This window comes from Thermobia domestica, chromosome 15 (assembly GCF_964235325.1).
Source record: "Thermobia domestica chromosome 15, izTheDome1.hap1.1, whole genome shotgun sequence".
In the NCBI taxonomy this organism is placed as follows: domain Eukaryota; kingdom Metazoa; phylum Arthropoda; class Insecta; order Zygentoma; family Lepismatidae; genus Thermobia; species Thermobia domestica.
Window position 1 is genome coordinate 119,119,754 of NC_137468.1, and position 23,407 is coordinate 119,143,160.

General features: G+C 34.5%; 1 protein-coding gene across 1 annotated transcript in view; it reads left to right on the forward strand.

Annotated features, from left to right (window-relative positions):
• Positions 1–23,407, forward strand: part of LOC145671217 (uncharacterized) — a 682,733-nt gene that overhangs the window by 129,852 nt on the left and 529,474 nt on the right. Inside the window, exon 2 of the mRNA XM_081740095.1 lies at positions 2,516–2,650. Coding sequence (XP_081596221.1) covers positions 2,516–2,650 — 135 coding nt within the window. The remainder of the gene's footprint in view (positions 1–2,515; positions 2,651–23,407) is intronic.

Below are 23,407 nucleotides of genomic sequence, written 5' to 3' on the forward strand. Positions count from 1 at the left end.
ATTCACTGGTTATGTACGTGTGCCTATTCTACACAAATGCACACGTGCATATAGCGGCTTAAGCGCGTGTTATATAATGTTTTTCATCTATGGAAATGCACATGTGCACGTGCACTTCTTAATCACGGGTTATGTACGTGTGCAGCATCCACACAAATGCACATGTGCATGTAACGGCTTAGGCACGGATTATATAAATGTGTGTTTCATCCATGCAAGTGCACATGTGCACATGCACGACTTAATCACGGGTTATGTGGGTGTGTTTCATCTACGCAAATGTACATGTGCACATAACGGCTTAAGCACGGGTTATATAAATGTGTGTTTCATCCATGCAGGTGCACATGTATACATGCACGACTTAATCACGGGTTATGTGCGTGTGCTTCATCCACGCAAATGCACATGTGTGTTTGCCCGGGTTCTGTATGTGTGCTTCATCCACGCAAATTCACATGTACGGCTTAAGCACGGGTTATGTATGTATGCATCATCCACACAAATGAACATGTGCATATGTACGGCTTATGCATGGAAAGTGCACATGTGCCGTACAGGTACGTGTTGTCTGGGATGGTACTGCTCTTTCGTTAAACCGCATTTAAAATCGTAAAAGATCATTGCACGAAAATAGCATCACTAGAAATCCATTATTGCCAAATGACAAGCTCAAACTAACCTACACCTCCAGCCCTCCAATTTTCAAACAAGTAAACCACCTTTCACCACTAGAGAACATACATAGAGAACTTTTAAACATGATACATTTCAGTATGGCAACGTTATTTGAATTTTAGAATCTAAAAACTTTCGGCATGTCGCATGTAGGTTCTACCGGCAACAAGACAGAATTACTTACACAATCAAGCAATAAGTAGGTAATAAATATAGAATGTAAACAACGAATAAATGACAGATGGGAAAATCGTTTTCCTTTTATAATAATTTAAGGAATTCAGAACTAGTTGATACTGATATTGACTAGAAGAAGATGCACTTCCTGACGGGTATAGTCATCGTGGCAGCCATCTCAAGTCGTGACCGAACACTTTCAAGTAGAAAAACTGTTAGTGATAAATCAAATAGTATTGAAATTTTACCAGAAATTCATTGTAACAAAACATAGTTATGTAATTGGTAAGAGAATGGGTTAGAGTAAACACCAATAAATACGGTCCTCTGGTTTCAAACATTCAAGAAATGGAAACTAAATAAGCGTTTACTGGCACTAGTAATGAGATTAATAATAGTTTGATTGCTATGTACGCCATCTTAAGAGCAAGTCATTTTTTTTAAATAGAAAGGGACCTTGTAATAGGTTGTAGATAATAGGTTATAGGCAGCTTCAAAATCCTATTAAAGTTAAGTTATTTACTACTACATTTATTAAAGTTAAGTTTAGTTAAGTTGTTAAAATCATCAAACCACAAACTCCAATCTTCAATTTAAGTGGTAACAGCACGTTAACGAAAACATTTTAGTGCTCTAAGCGTTCAAAACAATTTTAGTAGGGCAACCAGCAATCAAAACAAAAAACCTTAAAAGTAGGCAATTTTTGGGCTGTAATAAAACAATTAATAGTAATTCCAGCTTACAACATAAAACCAAATACTATGTCAAATATTTTAATCAAATTTTTAAAAATGTAACATTGGTTGTAGTAATAAAAATCAATACATAAAGTGAACTTTTAAAACTCAAAAAGCTTTCCAAAAGTTTAAACTATCTAAGGACTTTCCGCTAAACAAGACAATAAAAGCAACACAAAAACTTTCCACATAAACAATTCAGAGCTACCTTGGTAAAGGTAAAAATACATTCAATACATAGTAATAAGCAGAAAGGCAAAGTAACATTTTATTACCTAAATTTTAACTGCAGTGCGCAATAAAAACTACAAACCAAATAACACACCCACAATTTAAAATTGTTTATAATTTAAGTAAAATTAAATTTCTTCTCTTTTGTTTTCGAAAATCAATATAATTATTGGTGTTGAAAAAAGGCCAACTTATATACTTGGGTTAGGTGCAGTACAATATATTTTCAATAAACTTGTAAGTTTATTAAAAGTTAAATACAATTTTGCAATCAACATAAAACTGGTTCTCTAAAATAACACAATTATTTACCATCGTAATAACTAACGTTGTATTTGTAAATTTTATTTTATTTCTCATTAAGCTATTCAACTATTAAAGTAGCTAAATCAAAGAATTAAGTTTTCATTATCCCAAATTTATTATTAAGCAAAAAAAAAAAGTTATAATACCAATAACTATAAACAAAAAGCTAACAGGAAAGAAAAGCTCAACAAAAACCAAACCAACAAAACACTAAAATCAAAATAATTAATATATTATAATAAGTCATTAATATTTCAAGTTTCATATATATATTACAATTTCAGAGTAACATGTTTTATAGCATATTGCATCTAGGTGCAGTATTAAATTTTGAGTTCTACAATAATTTATTTGTATAAATGATATCAGTATTGTTTTTTTTCCAGATTATTCGAGAGACTGGTCCATTACTGTGATACATTCAGCTCCTATATTCCTCTACCTTTTATCCTTGGCTTCTACGTGACGTACGTAGCAAGCCGATGGTGGCAACAATATATGGCCCTTCCGTGGCCGGACAAGTAAGTTGATATTGTAACAGTTACGTACAGCATTATATCATATAGTTAATACATGGTTGAATTTTTCATTGGATGTCAAAGTTCTTTAACTGTGTTAAGCTAATGTTCAGTTTTCAATATTAATATGTCTTTTTCTTTTATAATATCAATGTTTTGGAAGAAATAATTATTCAGTTGAGTTTTTCAGCATAACAAATAAAGAGAAGAATCACTAAATTAACATGAAAATTTATTCGTCTGAAGTTGTGAATTGGTTTATTCTGTAGTGTCAATCAAATAGTTTAACAACCGGTTCTATGATTAGTATTGTAAGATGACTTATTTTTAATATTATTACTATGATGTATAATTAGAGTTGGCACTTGTCCCAAAGTAGCGAATTACGGCTAAGAGGGACGCATTATATGGCGGTCGGAACCATCAAATTATCCAAAACACTTATAAAATATACTTAATATACAAATTGCGACCGAAGATGTATATTTATGGCTGTCAAGATATCGATGTTGTTCTATAGGTAGAATTTTTCATGTTGGCAGCAGTGAAATCACTGGCAACGATATTATTCTTTTCTTGTACCGTTTGGATAGTTCATAGGTTCTAGCCAACTAATCAGAAACAAGTTTTCTGTTTTGTGTGGTTTTGGTTTAAACTTTTGTTGCAAATTTGATTAATGAATATTTCTTTCTATTATTCTCAATAAATTGTTGCATGTACAGTCAGCCGCGTACGTATTTGCACTCCTGATTGCTATAAATCCATTAGGTCTGGTCTAGTACTTTTGATGGTATCTCAAATGCCAGGAGAGATGCAAGCCAAAATCCATGTAAAATTTCAAGCAGCCAACGACATGCGATGAATCTTGTGGATCACAAAATAAGGCTTTTAATGTGCAGTTTCTTCATTTAAGATTATTGTCTATTGTTTGTAGTGTGTTGTTTAATGAGGGTGCCATAAATGAAAGACATTATAATTCGTTGTGTACATAATTTATTTCACTACTTCTTACATATGAGAGAACTACACTGATCATACATGAGTTACAAAATGATTGGAACAAACTGAAAATATAAAATCTGGAAGAATTGACCGAAATATATTTGTAAATTTTTGTCTCAATTCATGATCCTATTCACTTTCCCGTCATTCTCATCTTTCAAATATCTCATTCCTTCTCCAAAGGAGACCATCTTGTTTATTATACTGAGTATAGATTGAAGTTGCAATTGATGCATGCTAAAAAAATCGCGCCTGCTGGGATTTTAACACGGGTCTTCTGCTTCAAAATCCAATATGGCAATTACGTACGTTAGTTAGTCCCTTGAGTTTGTACAAAACTGTTAGCTAGTTAAAATCCTTTCATGTAAGTCTCAATAAGCTATTAAGGCCTCATGAAGAGTAGATCAATAGTTGAGTTAATGATTTTTTTCATCAAAATTTACAGTTTTGATAATTGTTATTGTAATTCTATTCTTTCTTTAATATTATTAACCATCATTCCAACCTCCATTATTTCACTAATTTAACCTGATGTTTTACATAAGTTATAGTGACGTAAAAGAAAAGTTACTTGAGCGAAAAATACTTTTGTTTATTGCAACTTTCAATTATTCGTCGCAAACTCAGTCGTATCTGACTTTAAGATAATGTAGAATAGAAAATCATTCTGTACAAAGCAGATTTGTGAAAGCATACGAAATAGTCGGGTGGTTTGTGTGTTCAAATACTTTGTTACTCGTGTGTTCAAACCCTAGAGTAGCTAAGTCGTTTATTGTGCTCCTAATCTAAGCCGGAAGTGAAGAACTTTTGAATAACAATTTATCAACCCTTGTCGTTTCAAATTCAATTACGAAACATTATACGAATTGCAAATGCACTATAGCTGAAAATGCGATATTAAGTATCTTTCCTATTCTATTATTGTGCCCTCAAGTGCGAGAGAACTGGGCTCGATTGTCGATAGAAGCTAATGTACTTCGGATCCCACGCTGAGTTGTTTGTCAACGGCTTCCTGCTGAAAGGGATGCGATAAACTCTAATTAACAACAATTAATAATCTCTAATTAATTATCCTCTTAATCGTAACATCAAACTATTCCGGAAGGTGTTCTTAAGAAATACGAATAGTTCATTTGAGTCTTGTTATACATTCTAAAATGGCAAAATCATATTTTTTGTAGTAATGAATGAAGAACTCCTATTCTAATTATCGTGTATAATACTGATTTTTGGCGCGGGAAAGGTGCTTAAGTCGAATTAAATCTCGAGTACTGTTTTGTATTGTAATTTGAAGTCCTCTCTTATATGAAACTGTTTCTGGAAAGAGGCATTAAACCCCGATTAATTAATGAATTTGGCTTAATAAATAAGTAAGAAGTAAGTAAGTAACACAGTAAGAAATAAGGCACAGTGCAACGTAGAAAAATGAGAGTAATATCGAGTATACGTATGTTAGGATTAACTAACATATGATTGAAAAGTCTTGAGTTGAAAAAAAATGAACATTATTTACATTCTAGTACTTTTGGTTTCCAATGACACCCATTTTTGTTTGTAAAATCCACTCTCATTTTTGCATTATTAAGGCTTTGTGTTAACTTACATTATTCAGAATTAGGCAACCCTAGGTTGGTGAACAAAAACCATTTTATTCAGAAATGAACGAAATGATGGAATGAAGAAAATGGGAGGAAACTGCAACTTTCCTTAAAATTTTGTATGCTACTCATATCCTCAAATATTTCCTGAGAAGAAAGTTCAATTTCTTAATAATTTCAATAATGTGAATACAAAATGAAATTTTAGATTCTTTAACATTTGGAAAATAATACAAAATAACAGGTTATGGTTATTTGTTATGGTTATTTGTTTACAATTATTTGAATAATACGGAGTATTTAAATCAACCAATCCACATGTATCCATTCTATGGTCGTGTCTCGAATTGGTGCTACAACGAAATCGGAACTAATCGGTACTAATTTTTAAACAAAAACATTTTATATATTACAGTACCTGGACATTCTCAAGTCGTACATCTATATCCACAGGTGAAACAGTCAGAGATCTCTTATAGTTTTCATATTTGTTGAGAAATTTTGCTCTTTGTCCAATCTTCGTGAACAAACTTTCTGTCATTGTATACGTAAGCAAGGGAAATGCCTCATCATCAATTTCTTGTTCTGTAAAATGATAATTCCTTTAGTAAATTTCTCAGTAACCAATTAAACTAAAGAACACAGATTCTTTGAATGAAACGTTCTGGAATGCAATTGGAAGATTGATTTGTTTTGGTTATTGAAGTTAAGCACCCCTTTTCAGCAGCGAGGCTATATGAGGCGTGGGCCTACACTTTAAATGAAATCCCAACCCCGCAAATTGAACCCAGGATCCCGTGCTCCAGAGGCACGCGTGCTAGTCACTCGACGAGCGGAAATAGACTGCACCTGAAAAAAATGTGGTCCCACTGGGAATCGCAGTCTAGACACCTTGATTACAAGGTAAAAATTAGATGCAATTAACACAGGTCGTTTGAAATATGAGCAAAACTTCACCACGAATATAGGTGAACTGGAGTTTTTTTTTTTTTTTTGCTTCAACCTCTTTTTAAAAGTATAAGGCTTACATCAGAAAACCCTGTTGACAGGGGTGTAGCCAGCAGGTTTGTGTAGTGGGGGCACGTCGTTTTTGAGGGGGGAGCTACAATGTACAAAGTAAAAAACAGTATTGCTGCTAGTGCTTCTGAGGCCTGAAAGAAAGGAAAATTTTGGTTTTCTTCTGCAAAACTAAAAACACTATTTTAGCTTTTTCTTCTTCTTGGGTATCAGGGTTAATTAGTGAGTTTTCTTAACTACCTAGTAATGAGGGTAATTGTTCAGTAATGGGGGGCCAACACTAACGAAGACAGAAAACAACGTGCCCTGCGGGGCTCTAACCCGCCTTCACTTGCTAACGCTCGCTCGCCAATACTGTCTGAATTAAATGTTATTATACCTAACCTAACCCATCCGAATGTCAGTAGAATATCGCAAAAAATGCCGGTTAAAAACCTTCCCCCCCCCCAAGCTAAACAATAGCCATAATGAGATACAAAAAACATGTACACAATGTATACACTGCAGATTAGAGGCACGATATAGGGCACACACTAAATAATTTAACATCTCGGATTAATTCGTTCAAGGAATCTTATATTTCATGGTTTCAAATAGCGTCTGTCAATGTGTCCTATCACTCTGTGGTGTTCCTATGAAAGAAATGCCATGATAACATGTAACTATACTAAACGGCAAACGTAGTAGACCTACTTTGCGGTTCCACATATAAGGACATATGAGTTATATACCGTTCACACGAGCTACCACATAAAGAACTTACGGCAAACATTTTAAAATATTCTTAATTGTTTTTACATTGTATCAAAATATACATGCAGCAGCATAAGGATACAGCATATGATTTGTTATAAATACTTTAGTATTATAAATATATTCCTCCTACCTGCAAACTTGGGTACTGCCTCTGCTAATCGCCAGGATCATAGTTTTCTTGGCACCAAATCGCTGCTTTCACTACAAAGCTTACAAATATTGGGAGTTGAGTTTCTGCTATTCCCGTGAACGCCGCCATTTTGATTTGTTTGTACGAACCAAACGGACGATTTATTAATGGTTAACAACTGGAATAACCAAATAGTTCAAAGAATTCTGCACTGTGTTTAAACTGAACAAAGTCGCGTTTAAACAAACTAGCTTTTTGCGTGTTACAAAGCAGATTTGTTAATGGCAGACAAAGTTCGTTCTTCTGAAATAAAATATAAGTTAAACAAATGAATTTTGTTACATGCAAACACGCACCTTGAGGCTGTTTTTTTTAGTGTAGTCCACCATACATTTGCGAGAGTTTCCTTTGGGAAATGAAGTGTATACAACATTGAATAGTAAAAATATTACAATAAAAATATATTATTAAAATATTGATTAACTAATTGGAGTTTAACATGCCTTTCCAGTAAGATTTTTATATATAGAAAGAATTTGCTTTAAAGTACAATCCACACGAATATTCGAGTTTTAGTCCGACTAGAAATCGATAACTTACACGATAATATTTACTTCATTACTTCTATAATTCTTTATTCTGGTACTATTATAATTCTCTTTAAGTTACGTTTTTGCCATTTCAAAACGTGGAACGAGAAATGAATGTAATATTCTATTTATTAAGAAAACCTTTGAGACAGTGATGATTTCTGGGGGTGACCTGAGGGAGAATTTGAGACACTGTCGACCTAAAAAATTCCCCCTTCGAAGCCATATCTTCGATCGTGCTCAAAGTGGACTAATAGCTGTATTATCTGTTTTCCGTCCTTCATGTATTGACAATCTCCCGGGAAGTATCTTCTGAAATCACAAATGCTTATAAATAGGTTTTCATTTCAAATCAAAGGATAATAATGAAATATTGAACATACTTAATATTTTGTTTTCAGCTATGGATTTTAGATTTGCATTTCATATAATGTTCCGTTCTAATAGAATTTGAAAGAAAAGTACTTGCCAAAGACTTATTCATAGAAATGTTCTATTAATGTATGTAATATGTATGTAATATTCTATGAATGTAATATTCTATTTATTAAGAAAACCTTTGAGACAGTGATGATTTCTGGGGGTGACCTGAGGGAGAATTTGAGACACTGTCGACCTAAAAAATTCCCCCTTCGAAGCCATATCTTCGATCGTGCTCAAAGTGGACTAATAGCTGTATTATCTGTTTTCCGTCCTTCATGTATTGACAATCTCCCGGGAAGTATCTTCTGAAATCACAAATGCTTATAAATAGGTTTTCATTTCAAATCAAAGGATAATAATGAAATATTGAACATACTTAATATTTTGTTTTCAGCTATGGATTTTAGATTTGCATTTCATATAATGTTCCGTTCTAATAGAATTTGAAAGAAAAGTACTTGCCAAAGACTTATTCATAGAAATGTTCTCAGTCCTCTGATGAAAATAGGGACACACTTTAAGAAAAGACGAATAATACTTACAGGGTTTGAACACACAAACGTCTGATTGACAGATTATTCATTCAAACCGCTGGACCATTTCACATGCCTTCACAGTGTCTCTTTTGACTTTTGTATAATGTGGTTTTCTGCTCCACACTCGCTTTTGTTTATGTCGGTACGACTATGAGTTTGTGGTGAATATTTGAACGTGACAGGTCTTGCAATGTATACATGTGTTTTTCGTATAGATTACATTCGACTTTACGTCCTAATAACTTATATACAACAGGTTAAATATGTGAAATGATTAGGGTTGGAGTGATCATAAATGTTTTCATAGTTATGAGTCTGGATATGTAAACCCGCTTAACGTGGGGACTTACTTATATGAAATTTGATACGAGTATGATAGACGCGCCGTATTTGCTTCAAAATAAAGGAGTTCTGTATTTTGTTTTTAAAAAATTTGTAATGTTGATAATTTAGTGAATACCCTATGAGTCCTCAATGGACATTTCAACTGATTTGTTTTATTGCCCTAAATACAACTTCAGATTACGGGGAACGCTTCCTTTCGCTCATGCGACGATTCTAACTAGTCGTATATGCGATTGAATTCCGGTCTGCTACTCGTGCGCTTAAAACAGACCACCATGTTCGTACGTCACCGGTCGGCATTTTTGCCGATCGCAAACGTTTCAGTATTCTTGCCAATTTGATGTCTAGAACAGAACCCAACCAACCCCTGCAGGGCTTCTAACCCGTTTCTACTACTACTACTAATAATATTAATGCTAATGCTAATACTAATACTAATACGGCTACTACTACTTTTACTATTATTATTATTATTATTATTATTGCTTTTGCTATGGATCTGTATAGTACAAGGGCATACTTATTTTAATGAAAGAAGTTTAATGAAAATTTAAAAAAATAATCGTTAAATCTCTGTTTGAATATTATTATTTTTAATCTTATTTTAACGAAAGAAGTGTTATAAAATTTTTTAGAAATAATAAAGAAAACTTTCCCTAGACAGGGTTTGAACCCACGCCAAAAGCGATTTTATTTACTAGCATGTTGCGCTAGCTCACTCAGCTACGAGGGCCGACAGCTTTAGACGTTTACTTTGTGTTATATGTAGGTCACGACTCGTGATGTATCTGTATCGGCCAATCAAATCAGAGGATATCTGAAACGTTTGGTATAAGCAAATATGCCACCGGTCAGTATAGTGGAAAAGGTCTGCGCCACTCACTAGGGAAACGGCTTAGCAAAAGATACGATGCATGTTTTTCAAATGTGTACGACGTTGCTAATAACACAAAGAATAAGAAGAGTAACAAAATTTAAGATTTATTTAAAAGGCAAACTATTTATTTATTTATTTATATATTTATTACCAATTATTTGAATATAATTGAATATCTGAGCACAAAATTGAAATATACTAATTTGCTATATTATTGACATTGTTTGCAACCTCAAGTAAGAAACTAATTAAAATTTGGGGGAGGGTCCCATTCAGATGCAGAAGGTATATATATATATATGAAGATTTTAAGACAAATTGCACTCAAATTATGCCAAATAGTTATATTCACAAATACAGTAGCGAGCCCACATGAACTTTGGGAGGCCGGTCGCCGTCCTTGTTCTCATACTTCGGTCACCGACCGACCTTACGAAGCGAATTTTATTCATTCTTAGAGAAAAAAATCAACAATATAAAAGCATAGTTATTTGATAGTAGAGTGTTAATTTCTTATATGCTAGTTCATCCTGGATTCGATAGTTATGCCCAAGGAAATTAATACATGAAAAAACATTTCTCTAAGTAAAAATAATCTAAATTCTCTATTGAGTTCAACACAAGGAAGCACAAACTTACGATGATAATTATCTTCATGAGCATTCTGATAATTTACCGGTGCCATTATCGAACTACTTTATACATTATCAATATTATTTTATCATATCTCCGCGCTTATTGTCGTTTTCTTTAGAAATGGAACATACTCGTAAATTGTTTATATTAGTCCATGTGAACATTGACCGAAGTGTTTTGAACACATGAGTTTGCATTTAAACCAACAAATGAACAGATGTGGTCTCACAGTAACTATAACTAACTAGTTATAGTGGCTTATTACTGAGTAAAATAAAATGAAGTTTCTACTTTTAAGTTCCACGAATATATCCTGTAGGCAAAGGGAGACGGGTGATTATTGAGAGTGAGTGATTATAGAAGAGTCGGTGGAATGTTCATGTAGGAGGAATCGTCTGAATCGCGAGCAAACCTACGGACACAATGTTGACCATCACAAATTCATATAGCTTGAATTCGAACTGGGTACCACTCACACTAGAGGTGAGCACTCCGCTATTGATCCACTGTGTCCTTTGATAATGAATATTTGTGATTTATGTCATGACGAGTAATGAACACAATATTCTGTTCCAGTGAGTGAAACAATATAAGAGAAGACAATCTACTGGACGAAACTTAACAAAGGGTGAACGCTTAAAACGTTTGCTTTTATGTATGTATGTTTTTTTTTTTTTTTTTTTTGTGGACCTCAGAACACAAAGCACAATACTTTCACGATATAATCTTTTGTAAATGTACTACCATATACCAAACATTAATCATCTCAGAGCTGAGGGCAGGCTTGTAGCCATCCCAAAAATGTAGGGGGGCCCATAGAAGTTAGGGGGTTAATCAAACCATATTATAGTTCATCACCATACTATGGTTTATTTGCCAGCCTACCTTGAAAAGTTTAGGGGGTATTAAAAATTAGGGTGCAGCCTCCCGGGGATACTGACCTATCTGAAGGGAAAAAGGAATATAAATAAACTTATGTTTGTATACTTAAAACACTATTTCGTGACGAGTAATAAACACAATATTCTGTTCCAGTAGTATTCTGTAGCATTAAGATAAGAATAGTTGTAACAATGGTGTGGGGTGACTGATTGCTAATATGCAGAGTAAATAGTAGAAAAATGAAAGGATATAATAGAATATGAATATTTTTCAAGGGATTAAGAGCTTTTTGGTGCATAAAGTGCTTATTTGTAGCCGTAGCATAATAGAATGGAAATTAACTACAAATCTTCAAAATAAAGGTAAGCTATATGATGGCCTAGATATTCTCAATCTGCGCATGAACTGATATAGTGCTTAGGCTCTAATGTTTTTGTGGTAATACAATAGTAAAGTAATCCTCCTTAAGTGTATAAGTATCTAAAATATATGTAATGGTAGAACATTACAAATGACCATTAATGTATTTCAAGCTAGAAAAATAGGTCTTATTAACACTTTACGTTTATATACAGTAAGTGTATTACTTATTTTGCCATTTTTCATTTCACTATTCTACTAAATTTATTTGTAGTTTGGAGTGAGATACTGCAATATGAAAAAATTCCTTGAAGCTTCCAATGCCACTCACAGTGCGCTTACCGCCTCTTCACATTATCCGGCGATTTTCCGGATCCGTTTCCGGCAAATTGCCGGACAAGGTAGAAAGACATTGCAAGTAATGAAGCTCTTCACATATGTGCGGCGGTCACCGGACATTTATCCGGCGAGCAAAAGCAGCCGGATCTCCCTGCTAGAATCCGGCGCGGCAGATCGCCGTGTATAGCCAAGCGGGACATTACAAGCAATGAAGCTCTTCACATATACGCGGCAAACTGCCGGATGGATGTTGAGGGAGGAAGCAAGTGTTGCCAGGAAAGAGTAGAGTGTGGCTGCGATAATATGGATGCGTGTGTTTTGCGTATATATATATATGTGTGTGGAGCATGTTTGTGTATGTGGTTATGTTCTAGCCCAGTACACCTGGAGTAATTTTAACCAAACTTTTTACATACAATGTATGGGAAAAGATCACATGTAAAAATAATCGAAAACGACCGATACTACCGAAGTGTCGAATCCATAGGTCGTTGATTAAAGAGTCCAAATCAATATAAATTATATTTTTCTATGTAATAGAAGATTATGAAATAAATGTCCGGGTAGCACTGGGCAAATAAGCTTGCAATTCTATAAATTTGTGGTGCCCCAAAATTGAAATATACACTATCAAATATTTCAGCAATATTATATATTAGTAATAATACCTTTATGTACTTTCGCAAAGCAAGAGAGATTTCATGGTGTGATATTTGATAAATATACCGTACTTTATATATTTTATAATTATCTTTAACACTTCTATGGTTGTAATTTCTTGAATAGTTCTTTGAATACAGGGACTAGAGCACTGCTTTAAAGAGACTTGAGTCAATAGTCGAAACGCTTAAAACAAAATAATAAACCCAATATACTATAATAATAATAATAATAATAATAATAATAATAATAATAATAATAATAATAATAATAATAATAATAATAATAATAATAATAATAATAATGCCTACAGATCAGCCTTGGGCTCAGTGGTTGAGTGTTGACTTGGAATTCTGGCAGTGGCGGATCTAGCCCGTTGCCGGGGGCGCCCCTTAGTTTTCAGGGTGACGAAAATAATTTAAGCTATTATTTATATATTTTTGAAACTTTACAGTAAACTCATGATATATTTCTCATAGTCTGGGATCTGGCAGCTTCCCCCTTAGTTTTTACCTTCTAGATCGGCCACTGGATTCTGGGTAGGGATGCGCACGAGACGAGTCGAGATTTCCTGACAAAATTCGAGCAGAGACACATCTCTTCCAATAGAGAAGAATACATTTTTCGAGTCGGGACATCACTTTTACAGCACATTTTCGAGTCGAGACAGCCTCAAATCTTGCCTCGTATGCATCCCTAATTCTGGGATAGATCTCAACCACCGACTATCCTGAAAGGAGTTTATCCTGGTTTTCCCAGTTACAACAGGTAAATATCGGGATCGTATTTTAAATATGCAGAGCCTGGCCAAGTCTATCAATTGTGTAAACAGTATAGAAAAATCTCCTTCAAAATACCACTTCTCTCTACAAAAAAGAAAAGGGTGAACCCATGTGTGTCTCTGAATTTTTTCTCTGTCTGCCTTAACAAGGCGAGTAGAAGACACTTTTTCCATCTGTCCATTGCAACTACCACAACACGACAAGAGTCACAAGGTTTTGTTTCTTCAGTTGCACAGCAACCCTGCTCGCATATTTTTCATCCTCGTCAAAGCACCGGATAATATGAAAGGGTACATTTCTCATCCGGCAAACTGCCGGAAACGGATCCGGCAAATCGCCGGACAATATGAAAGAAGCCTTACGTACCTGTGACGTCACGCCAAAACCCTTGTCTCTGTTGCCGTGACGTAAACAGTTCATTTTTCCATTGTTTGAGGCATTACATCTCCGTAACGAAGATTTTTTTTTTCTGAGATTTTTGGTACGAGGTATATTGAAAACTAGTCTTGAAATTACAACCTTTTTTCAAAAAGGAAATGTCCATTATATACTCCTGTTGTTTACCAATCAATTTGACTATTATCAAGCAACTATTTTGAACGAACTGAAAAGGCTCTTTAGGCAAGTCAGAATAAGTAACGCTGTGGATGAGTGGTTAGAGTTGTGCTTTCCTAATCTCGCAGTTCGAGTTCTATTCTGCTCCTCGACCGTTACAGTTTTTACTATCTTTCATTTACACGGTTGAGCTCCAGTTGGATGCTGCTAAATGAAAGATAACCTCCAGTGGAGAAATTCAGTGATGATATAATCCTGAGAATAAAGGAGGAAAAATGGATGGAGAAAACGAGTTGCAAACTTAATTCTGTCAATGGTTCTATATTTGATATTATCGGTTAATTTCGTGCATTTCTAAATTGTTGTTTATTGACACTATATTCTCCCTCTTTCTCTTTGTATTTCAATGTGTAAATTTTCCCCAAACATTATACAAATCAGGAACCCTTAGTTATATTTGCAACCTAACGGGAAATATGTTAATATGGATAAGTTCTCCAACTCGTTTGAATGTTATTGAATTTTGCACTTTAATATTTACAAATAAATTACTGCGTACCAATATTTAGCATTTTTCAAAACTCATTTAACGAATAATGAAATCTGACACTTTCTTTTTTCGAAGTATTATTACGTATCAATCAGTGGCGCCGAACCTAGGAGCTCAGGCCCTGTTGGACCCCCAAAATTTTCATTGGGGGTAGGGTTCTTCCATCCATATTTTTAATTCATCTGCAGTTGCGACTAGTGTTTTAAAATTCCCGGAAATTTTGAACCTGCTGGTAAAAAACTGTTTTCCCGGTTTCTTTCCGGAAAAATTAGGAAAATAACAAAAATCTTTGTATTAGGCTAGTTTTACTAGTAATGGGACCTCTTTCTCGAACGCGTGAAAAAAGTAAGTTGAGAAATTTCAATATAGCGAATATTTAAGAAAAAGAAGTATTCGAAAATAAAATTGTTGTAATTATTCTTGAAAATTAATAGTCTGCACTCATTTCCTTTATGTGCCTTTTAGTCGTATACACCTGGAGAACTTTTACACTTGCATACACATCTACCATCATGAAGTGTTTTTGTTTTGCAACAAATAGAGCTCTTGAATGAAACTGAGTCCTTAATGTGCTCTTTGATCTGGTAAAATTTTGCTAATTTTAACCAAATTACTTCTTAAAAGAAAGAGCAGTAGGTAAATTTCTCTATTACTCATGCACTTAGATATGTATATGGCGGTATTCAGAGAGAATTCTTTAATCGAGTGTTAGTTACAGACTAGTTAGTAGCATACTAACTCTTTACTAAGGAAGGTGTACTTTTTGGTATTCAGAGTCTACTTTAAGTACAACTAAAAAGATGGTTTGGGTATGATTAACTCATATAACCCCAATGCATCGGGTGAGAAAAATAAATGTGGCAACTACGGAAATGTAGATGTGCCCATGCGTAGTCTGTAAACATGAAAATATATGAAATCCAAAATCCGAAACGTTGTGTCGCTCAAGCTAAACCGTGACTAAAAGGAAACTCTCTGCTCTAGATTAATTAGTCACATGCGATTAACTTCGTCAACTACTACGTTCTAATCAGAGTCTCTAAATACACTTTTGATAACCATTCGTTAATCAAACTCGTAGTAGGGCATTAATCAAATGTCAAAATGACTCTGCATAGGGCCCATAATTACTATCATTTAATATTCAAATACAGAATTTACTATAAACTTTATGTACAAAATTTTGTAAGTACACAAATACCTGTTTTCTACTGCGACAAATTATCTATCTATCTATCTATCTATCTATCTATCTATCTATCTATCTATATATATATATATATATATATATATATATATATATATATATATATATATATATATAAATGAAAGTGAATATATTTGTAATTTAAAAACTCTTGAACCACCAGACTGATCTCAATAAAAATTTTCAACATAGATGAATTTAGGGTCTGTAATGGATTTTAGCATTTCACTTTGAAGGTGCAAACTTTGAAGAAGGAAGTGCGGATATATATTGAAAACTACCGATCTTGGTGCCGAACCCATAGTTTTCGGGGTTGCTAAGATAAACAGTGACATTTCCGATGGAGCTCAAATTCAAATTCAGCTCTGCAACTTGGGGGAAGGGGAGGTATATAAAAAAGATGGAAAATAGCCGATATCAGTATCGAATCCATAGTTTCCGGGGACGCTGAGGTGAACAGTGACACTTTCGATGCCGTTTAAATCCAAATTTATCACCGCAAATTGGGGGAGGGGGAGGTAGACTATATTTAAATCATGCAAAATGATAGATATTAGTGTGAATCCATAGTTTTCAGAACCCGTGAGATGAACAGTGACGTTTCCGATGGAGTTTAAATCCAAATTAAACGCCAAAACTTTAGGGAGGGGGAAGGGATGATATATATAAAAAACGATCGAAAACGACTGATACTAGTGTCGAATCCATAGTTTTCGGGGTCGCTGAGATGAACAGTAACACTTCTAATGCCGTTTAAATCCAAATTCAGCGCCGTGACCTGGAGGTTGGGGATAGGGGAGTTATATATACGAATGATCGAAAATGACCGATATTACTATCGAATCCATAGTTTTGGGGGTTGCTTTGATGAGCAGTACCACTTCCGTTGTCATTTAAATCCAAATTCAGGCCCGCAACTTGGGTAGGAAGAGATATATAAAAATAACTGAAAGTGACCGATATTAGTGTCAAATCCATTGTTTTCGGGGTCGCTGAGATGGGCAGTGACATTTCCGATGCCGTTCAAATCCAAATTCATTCCCGTAACTAGGGCGAGAGGAGATATATAAATATGATTGAAAATGACCGATATTAGTGTCGAATCCATAGTTTTGTGTTGTCGCTGAAATGAACAGTAACACTTCCAATGCCGTTTAAATTCAAATTCATCCTCCTAACTTGGGGGCGGGGAGAGGTGTCCGATATTAGTGTCGAATCCATGGTTTTGGGGGTTTTGAGATGAACATTAACACTTCCGAAGCTGTTTAAATCCAGATTCAGCCCCATTAAAACTAGTAAAAGAGGAGAGTGACATGTAAAAGTAATTGAAAATGACTGATACTAGTGTCGAGTTCATATTTTTTTGGGTTCCTAAATTCATTGGTGACTGTTTTGGTGCCCCTTATACCCAAAATGAAACGTATTCTCTCAGTGCGAAGAACGGGTATTCTGCCAGCCTTTAATAATAACGAACGGAAATTACACATGTTAAATTTATTAATATATTTGTCGCTGCTCAATTTTACGCACTTGTATGGCGTGTGTGTGTGTGTATATGTAAATAAGATCATCTCTCTTTTTGAGTTGTTCGAAAAATATATAAATAATAAACAGGGATTTTTATCAGAAATCAGAAAACTAAAAAGTAAAATTAAAAGCTGTTGCTTTAAATATTTTTCGTGCTAGCGAAATACATTGTATACATTCTGCAGACACGTTACAGCAAATAAGATTAGTATCAGGCGAAGAAATAGTTTTTAAATTATATTTTCCAGGTTTTGCCAATATTTCCGAACAAAAGATTTTTTGTAATGGGTACAGCACAATGAAGATACGTATCTCCAGAAAATATATATTTGATTTTAACATACTGGTTATAACTGAAATTATTCTGGCCCTGTTATTTTAACACTTCCCTGCCGTAAAACGGTAACTTTATAATATTACTTAAGATAATTTAAATACGTCTATATTAATTAATCTAACTAGGATTATATTTAGTATCTTTTGTAGCCATAACTCCATTCTATCACGGTGCTTACTTTAAAGGAATGGTGCAAATATATTTGTTGCCACAAAATTTCTTTATTCTAATAAAAGAAATATAACTACTCACTGATCTTAACTGTAAACTAGTAAATATAAAATAGTTTTCATTTTAAAAGCATAACGTAGTAAAATATTCAAAAAATTCAATTTTTCCGTATTTTTCCAATCTCGGAAAAGAAACGGTAAAAATCGGGTTTTTACCCAAAATTTGCGTTTTTTTTAAGCCTTTACAACACTATTTAGGACCACTGTTAACAGTTTCAAAATTCAGCACAAAGCCTTGAGTTAGTTAAAAAATAACCTACCATATATACAGCATAATCTATCCGTATATTATTTGATACGCAGATATGTATAGTTATTTGAACTAAGTAAACTTGTTTATATAATCCCTCATTTGAGTTAATTACAGTATAAGATTAATTAAGTCCCTCGACTGTTATTTACTCATCGGCGCCTTCGGTATCCGTATATTTTTTCAAGTGGCTGTGTATAATTTTACGTGTATATCATACAAACAAGAATTATTGTGAGAACAAGTATCCAAAGACTCCCTTGTGTCATTTCGTGAGCCAGCGTTTGGCTCCACTTCTGCACAAAGGCACTCTTTACGATTTGTGCTTTTAACAGTTGGGGGTAATTTCATGCTGCTGTGCTAGCTACTACCAGACGTAATTAATGTTGAAGCAGGTGTTAGTTGGGTTGCCTATCTCACGGACTTTGTACATCAAGAATTTCTGTGGGCCACTGTCCTTGCAGGGAATAGTTATTTTTAGCTTTGTTTTATTTTATTATTATTATTATTATTTTTGAGCCCTCAATGGAACATGGCTCTAAACTATAGCTTGTTTAGATTATACGTAAATTCTGCACTGAGTGGAACCTATGAGTCTCCTTGCCAGTGACAAAAGTACTTCCTGCAAGGATTCTCCACAACTACAGGAAGGAAGTGCGAGTCAAGAAGCTCAAAATTTATCTTGAATTTTTAGTTTCCATTGTTCTTTCAATCAGAAACGAATTATGAATAATGGAAATATTCGGTATTTTAACTTGAAATTGAAATATTGGAAACTTAATGTTTTATATACAATCATGGAAGTTAGAGCTAACTAGTACGAGTTGTTGAGGATAAAATTCCTCCTCAAGCTTTATATTGATTCACAAGTTGGGAAGCGCTTCTGACATATCAGCTTCAGATGTATAGGCTTATACATTTCTACCCTATGTATTTTTTCAAAAAGGACAATTAATGATACTTCACTAGGAAAATCTTTTCGTTTCTTTGTTCCGTGAATTTTTTTCTTGATTGCACTTCCACTTCCAACTGCCTTTTTAACTCAGAGATTACTTCAGACTTTTCGTGTGGAATATGGCTTTTTAACTCACAGATTACTTTGGACCTTCCGTGTGCAATATTAAATCTTTTGGCAATTTTTAGAGCTGATGAAATATTTTCCACCGCATCGGTAAGGTTGTGTAATCACACGCCTGAGGAGCTAGTTTTTTTGGGTTTTTTACGTAATAATTTAAAAACAAAGAAACAAGCTACAGGAACTGATTATAATTTTTTTCCCTGTATGGGGGCGGGGGCATAATCATCAGCCTGAGGAGCTAGGTTTTGAATTTTCATATAGCATATATTATCAAGAAACAAGCTCGAGGAAATGCTGAAACATTTTCCCCGCATCGGAAGGGAGCGCAATCATATGCCTGAGGAACTATATTTTGAATATTCTTATAATATTTTTTTTAAGTCGAGCGACATCATGAATGTACGTCGTATTAATCATACTCCAATGAATAAAGAGCATAGGCAAGTGCGATATGTATAATATCCTATTTCCGCTTCTTTTATCAAATACCAGAAAGTCAACTATGGGTCCCTATGACGAATTGGAACATACTGGGTTTTCCCGCTCACCCACAAGTTTACATATGCGCAAACGGACCATCCAAGATAGAAACTACTCGCATCGCTGTTGAACACCACCATTCTCCATTAACCTTGTCATTGCGATCTCTCAATACTACCAAAAATGTACTTGGCGATGAGAGGTATCAGGAGCAATCGTGCGAAAGAAAAGGCAGGATAATAGACCAATTTTTAGTAATCGATTCTTTAATGTTCAGGGAATCATGGTGGGTCTGATTGAAGTGACGATAGCCGTCCTCCCGTTAGGATGGCGCCAATGATTTATCTTTCCAGGAACACTTCGATACGTCGCGGAGCAACTTAAGAGGGCACGTAGGATCTACCTAAATCGTGTATGCGTATACCAACTATGAACCACTGACATGAAGCAACATGACACACGAGCGGCAATTCAAGAAACGACTATCCGATCTCTCGCTGTCTCAATATGCAATTCAAGAAACGGCTGCCACGCTCGAAAACATTTGATTGTCCAAGAGACGGTCGCTGGCGTCGTCCTGGGAGTGTAGACAATGTGGTGCACGCTGAACTATACTCACCTTCTCCAACAACTTTCATAATACTAGGAGCATTCCCTTTATAGACATTATGTTCAACTTGCTGTTTAATGTGGCCGGTGTCTGGAATCTTCAAAGCAAGGTTAGCGTTCCCTCTGCACATACTCTGTGGTGAAAATTTTATTCGAATAGGACGGTGTATTGAACAATGAATGATCTAAAATACTTTTCTATCAGTTTCACATCACAGATAACGAATTCAGCTTTGAATATAACCGAATTTACATGGGCGTATAGTAAGCACATTTTACAGTTTTGATTTGAAAGGAGGCATTACAAGAAGTTGCAATTAGCTTCCATTTAATAGAATATGCGAGAGATTTCAGACAAACGGAAAGAAGAAAATGTGTTAGTATTCAGTGGCTTTTACCTACCTGAAATAAGTAATCTGAAAGTTGTTTGGAATGAAATGAAATTTCAGACTCGGAAGAAACTTACATGTGAACTGACCATTAGAAGCTGGAATAATGTAACAAAATAATGAAGTTGAAAAAGGTGATCGACGAGAAAGTTTGCCTTTCAGTGACATTTACTATCTAAAAGAGTGGCGAAAATTGTTCGGTTAGGGAATAAATTTATTTTGTCAGATACTAGAAGTGTTGGTGTATTTGCTTTTCAGACGATATTCTGTTGTTACGGAATCTGAATCGAAAATTAACGTCAGAAAACTTGTAAAAATAATTTGAGATAAAAATAAATATGGAAACGATGAAAGTAGTTGTGGCATGGATAATTAAGGCTCTAACAATTATAAAGTCTGAAAAAAGGTAGGTAAGCTACTTGTTAATATCTAGGTAGTATTTTTAACTAAAATCTAAAATGTAAACGATAAATAGAAAGCAACGTGAGAAATGTATTAATATCGTTAATCTTTTGTGAAGTATACTATGTGAGTCACTGAATGACGAGTACGGAAAGAACTCAGAAGTAAAGTATTGCAGTGTACGCAGGAGAAACATATAAATTATGAAAAGAAAATAAGCGAAGAAATGACAAAAAATGTACTATACAATAGTTCTTGGAAATGTATATGTTAAGTACATGAAAAAACTTAACTGATTGGAACAATAAACCAATAAGGGTCAAGAATAATATTGGTAAAAGAATATAACATAAAATAATTAAAACGACGTTTATAAGTGGATAAAACAATTACACAAGAATTGTATTTAATTGTCTTTGAATTGGTGAGAAACGTAATTTTATTTTGCTTCTTTCCTACCCATCGGGCCGCTTAGCTCTCTGAATTCCGTCTGCTCAAATGCCATGCCTTGTTGGGAAGCAAATCCTCTTACATGTCACCACTTTTCACCCACGCACCAGGTGGATGCATCACTCTTTTTTGTGACGTGAAGTGTTCACATAATTTCTACATTCGTTTTTTTAATACGCAGAAATATCCCGCACTAATATCCGTTTGGCTTTGTTGACAAACAAAGTACACGTGCTTACGTTTGCAATCATTAGCCATGTGGATCCTATTACGATTTACTACGGTGACAGACGACAGGAACACCAACGTCACCACTAGTCACATGACGACGAAGGACCACCAATGTCATTGCCACATTAGAACACCTATATAAACAAGAAGATCACATAGACCATCATTATCATTGAGGCAATTACACCTTACATCATCATCAGACAGATCACACAACGAAAGGACTGTACGTCGGAAGAGCTCCAGCTATCAACGTAGTTTAGTGCACAACAGTAGCGGTTCGTGGTCTGTAGAAGCACCGCTTGCAATCTTGCAATATCAAATGTATGTAGTTACGCGCAAGTGTTCCCCTTCCCCATTATTCTTGAGTCTTATTCAAAAATATTCAGGAAATATGAAGAGGAAAGTCTTTTAAGCTCTATTTGTATATTTATTGATTAAAGTGTATTCTCCAATATTGATTTAATATATAAGTTATTTCTTTTTTTTTTTTCAAACAACCACTATCAATGTAAGTTTATACACTATTTATATATAAAACTTGTACGTTCATGTTATCGAACAAGAGATAATTCGAATGTATAGCATGCGCTGTAAGCCATGAATGATATCGTTAATCCATAAAGAAGAAGAGCAAGAAAATGCATATATTCATGCACGCAGTTAAACAAAATTATTTAATTAAATTAACTATGCATTATTTTAAAATGGAAGGTCTTTCTTTGTTCTTTTCGAGCTTCAAATTTTTCTATGACTTCATTGGAATCTGAAATGGTGTTCTCCAATTTTTCTGAATAGAAAGCATGTCTACCGCAAATATTTTCCGCTTTATTTTCTTTAGGGTACAGAAACACTTCTCTCCTCCGACAATATGTTAGCATTTCTTTGTATGAATATAAGGGACAATAAAAATCATTTTCACTAACTACTTGTTTTTGTCTGCTGTTCTACTATAAAGAAGCACGAAATATAAGATTTTTTACTTCGAAAATGAAAAAAAAAAAATAAAATAAAAGTTTAACATTCCAGGAATTTAGACTAAAGAAGACAGATGAGTATCGAAAGTTAACGATTTGAGATTAATTTTTATGCTCTCCGCCGGAAGTCGAACACCGGATCATGTACACGAACGACACAGAGCTTGGAATTAGACCAGTGGTAAGACATTTTCTTCTTCGAGACTCGATCGCCCCCCCCCCTCCACTCTCTCCAGAATAGGATATTTTTATTTTAAAAATGAAATCTATCCCAAGAATTTTTACCTTTGTATTATAAATGTAAAATAAAATCTATTGACTTCGAACGACCGCCCTTCCCCAAACACTCAGCCTGGATCCGCCCCTGCTACCACCATAATCGTATTTGTAATTTTGCGAGTTTCTGTTTGGTGAATAACTTCTTTCTTAAAAGCGTCTATATCTCACTCAACCTATCAGTTGAGTCAAGCGCTGCCAAGCGGAGGAATTCGTAACTACTACAAAAGCTGATTGTTGTATACCAGTTGAAGACGAAGTAGCAACTGGAAGACAGCT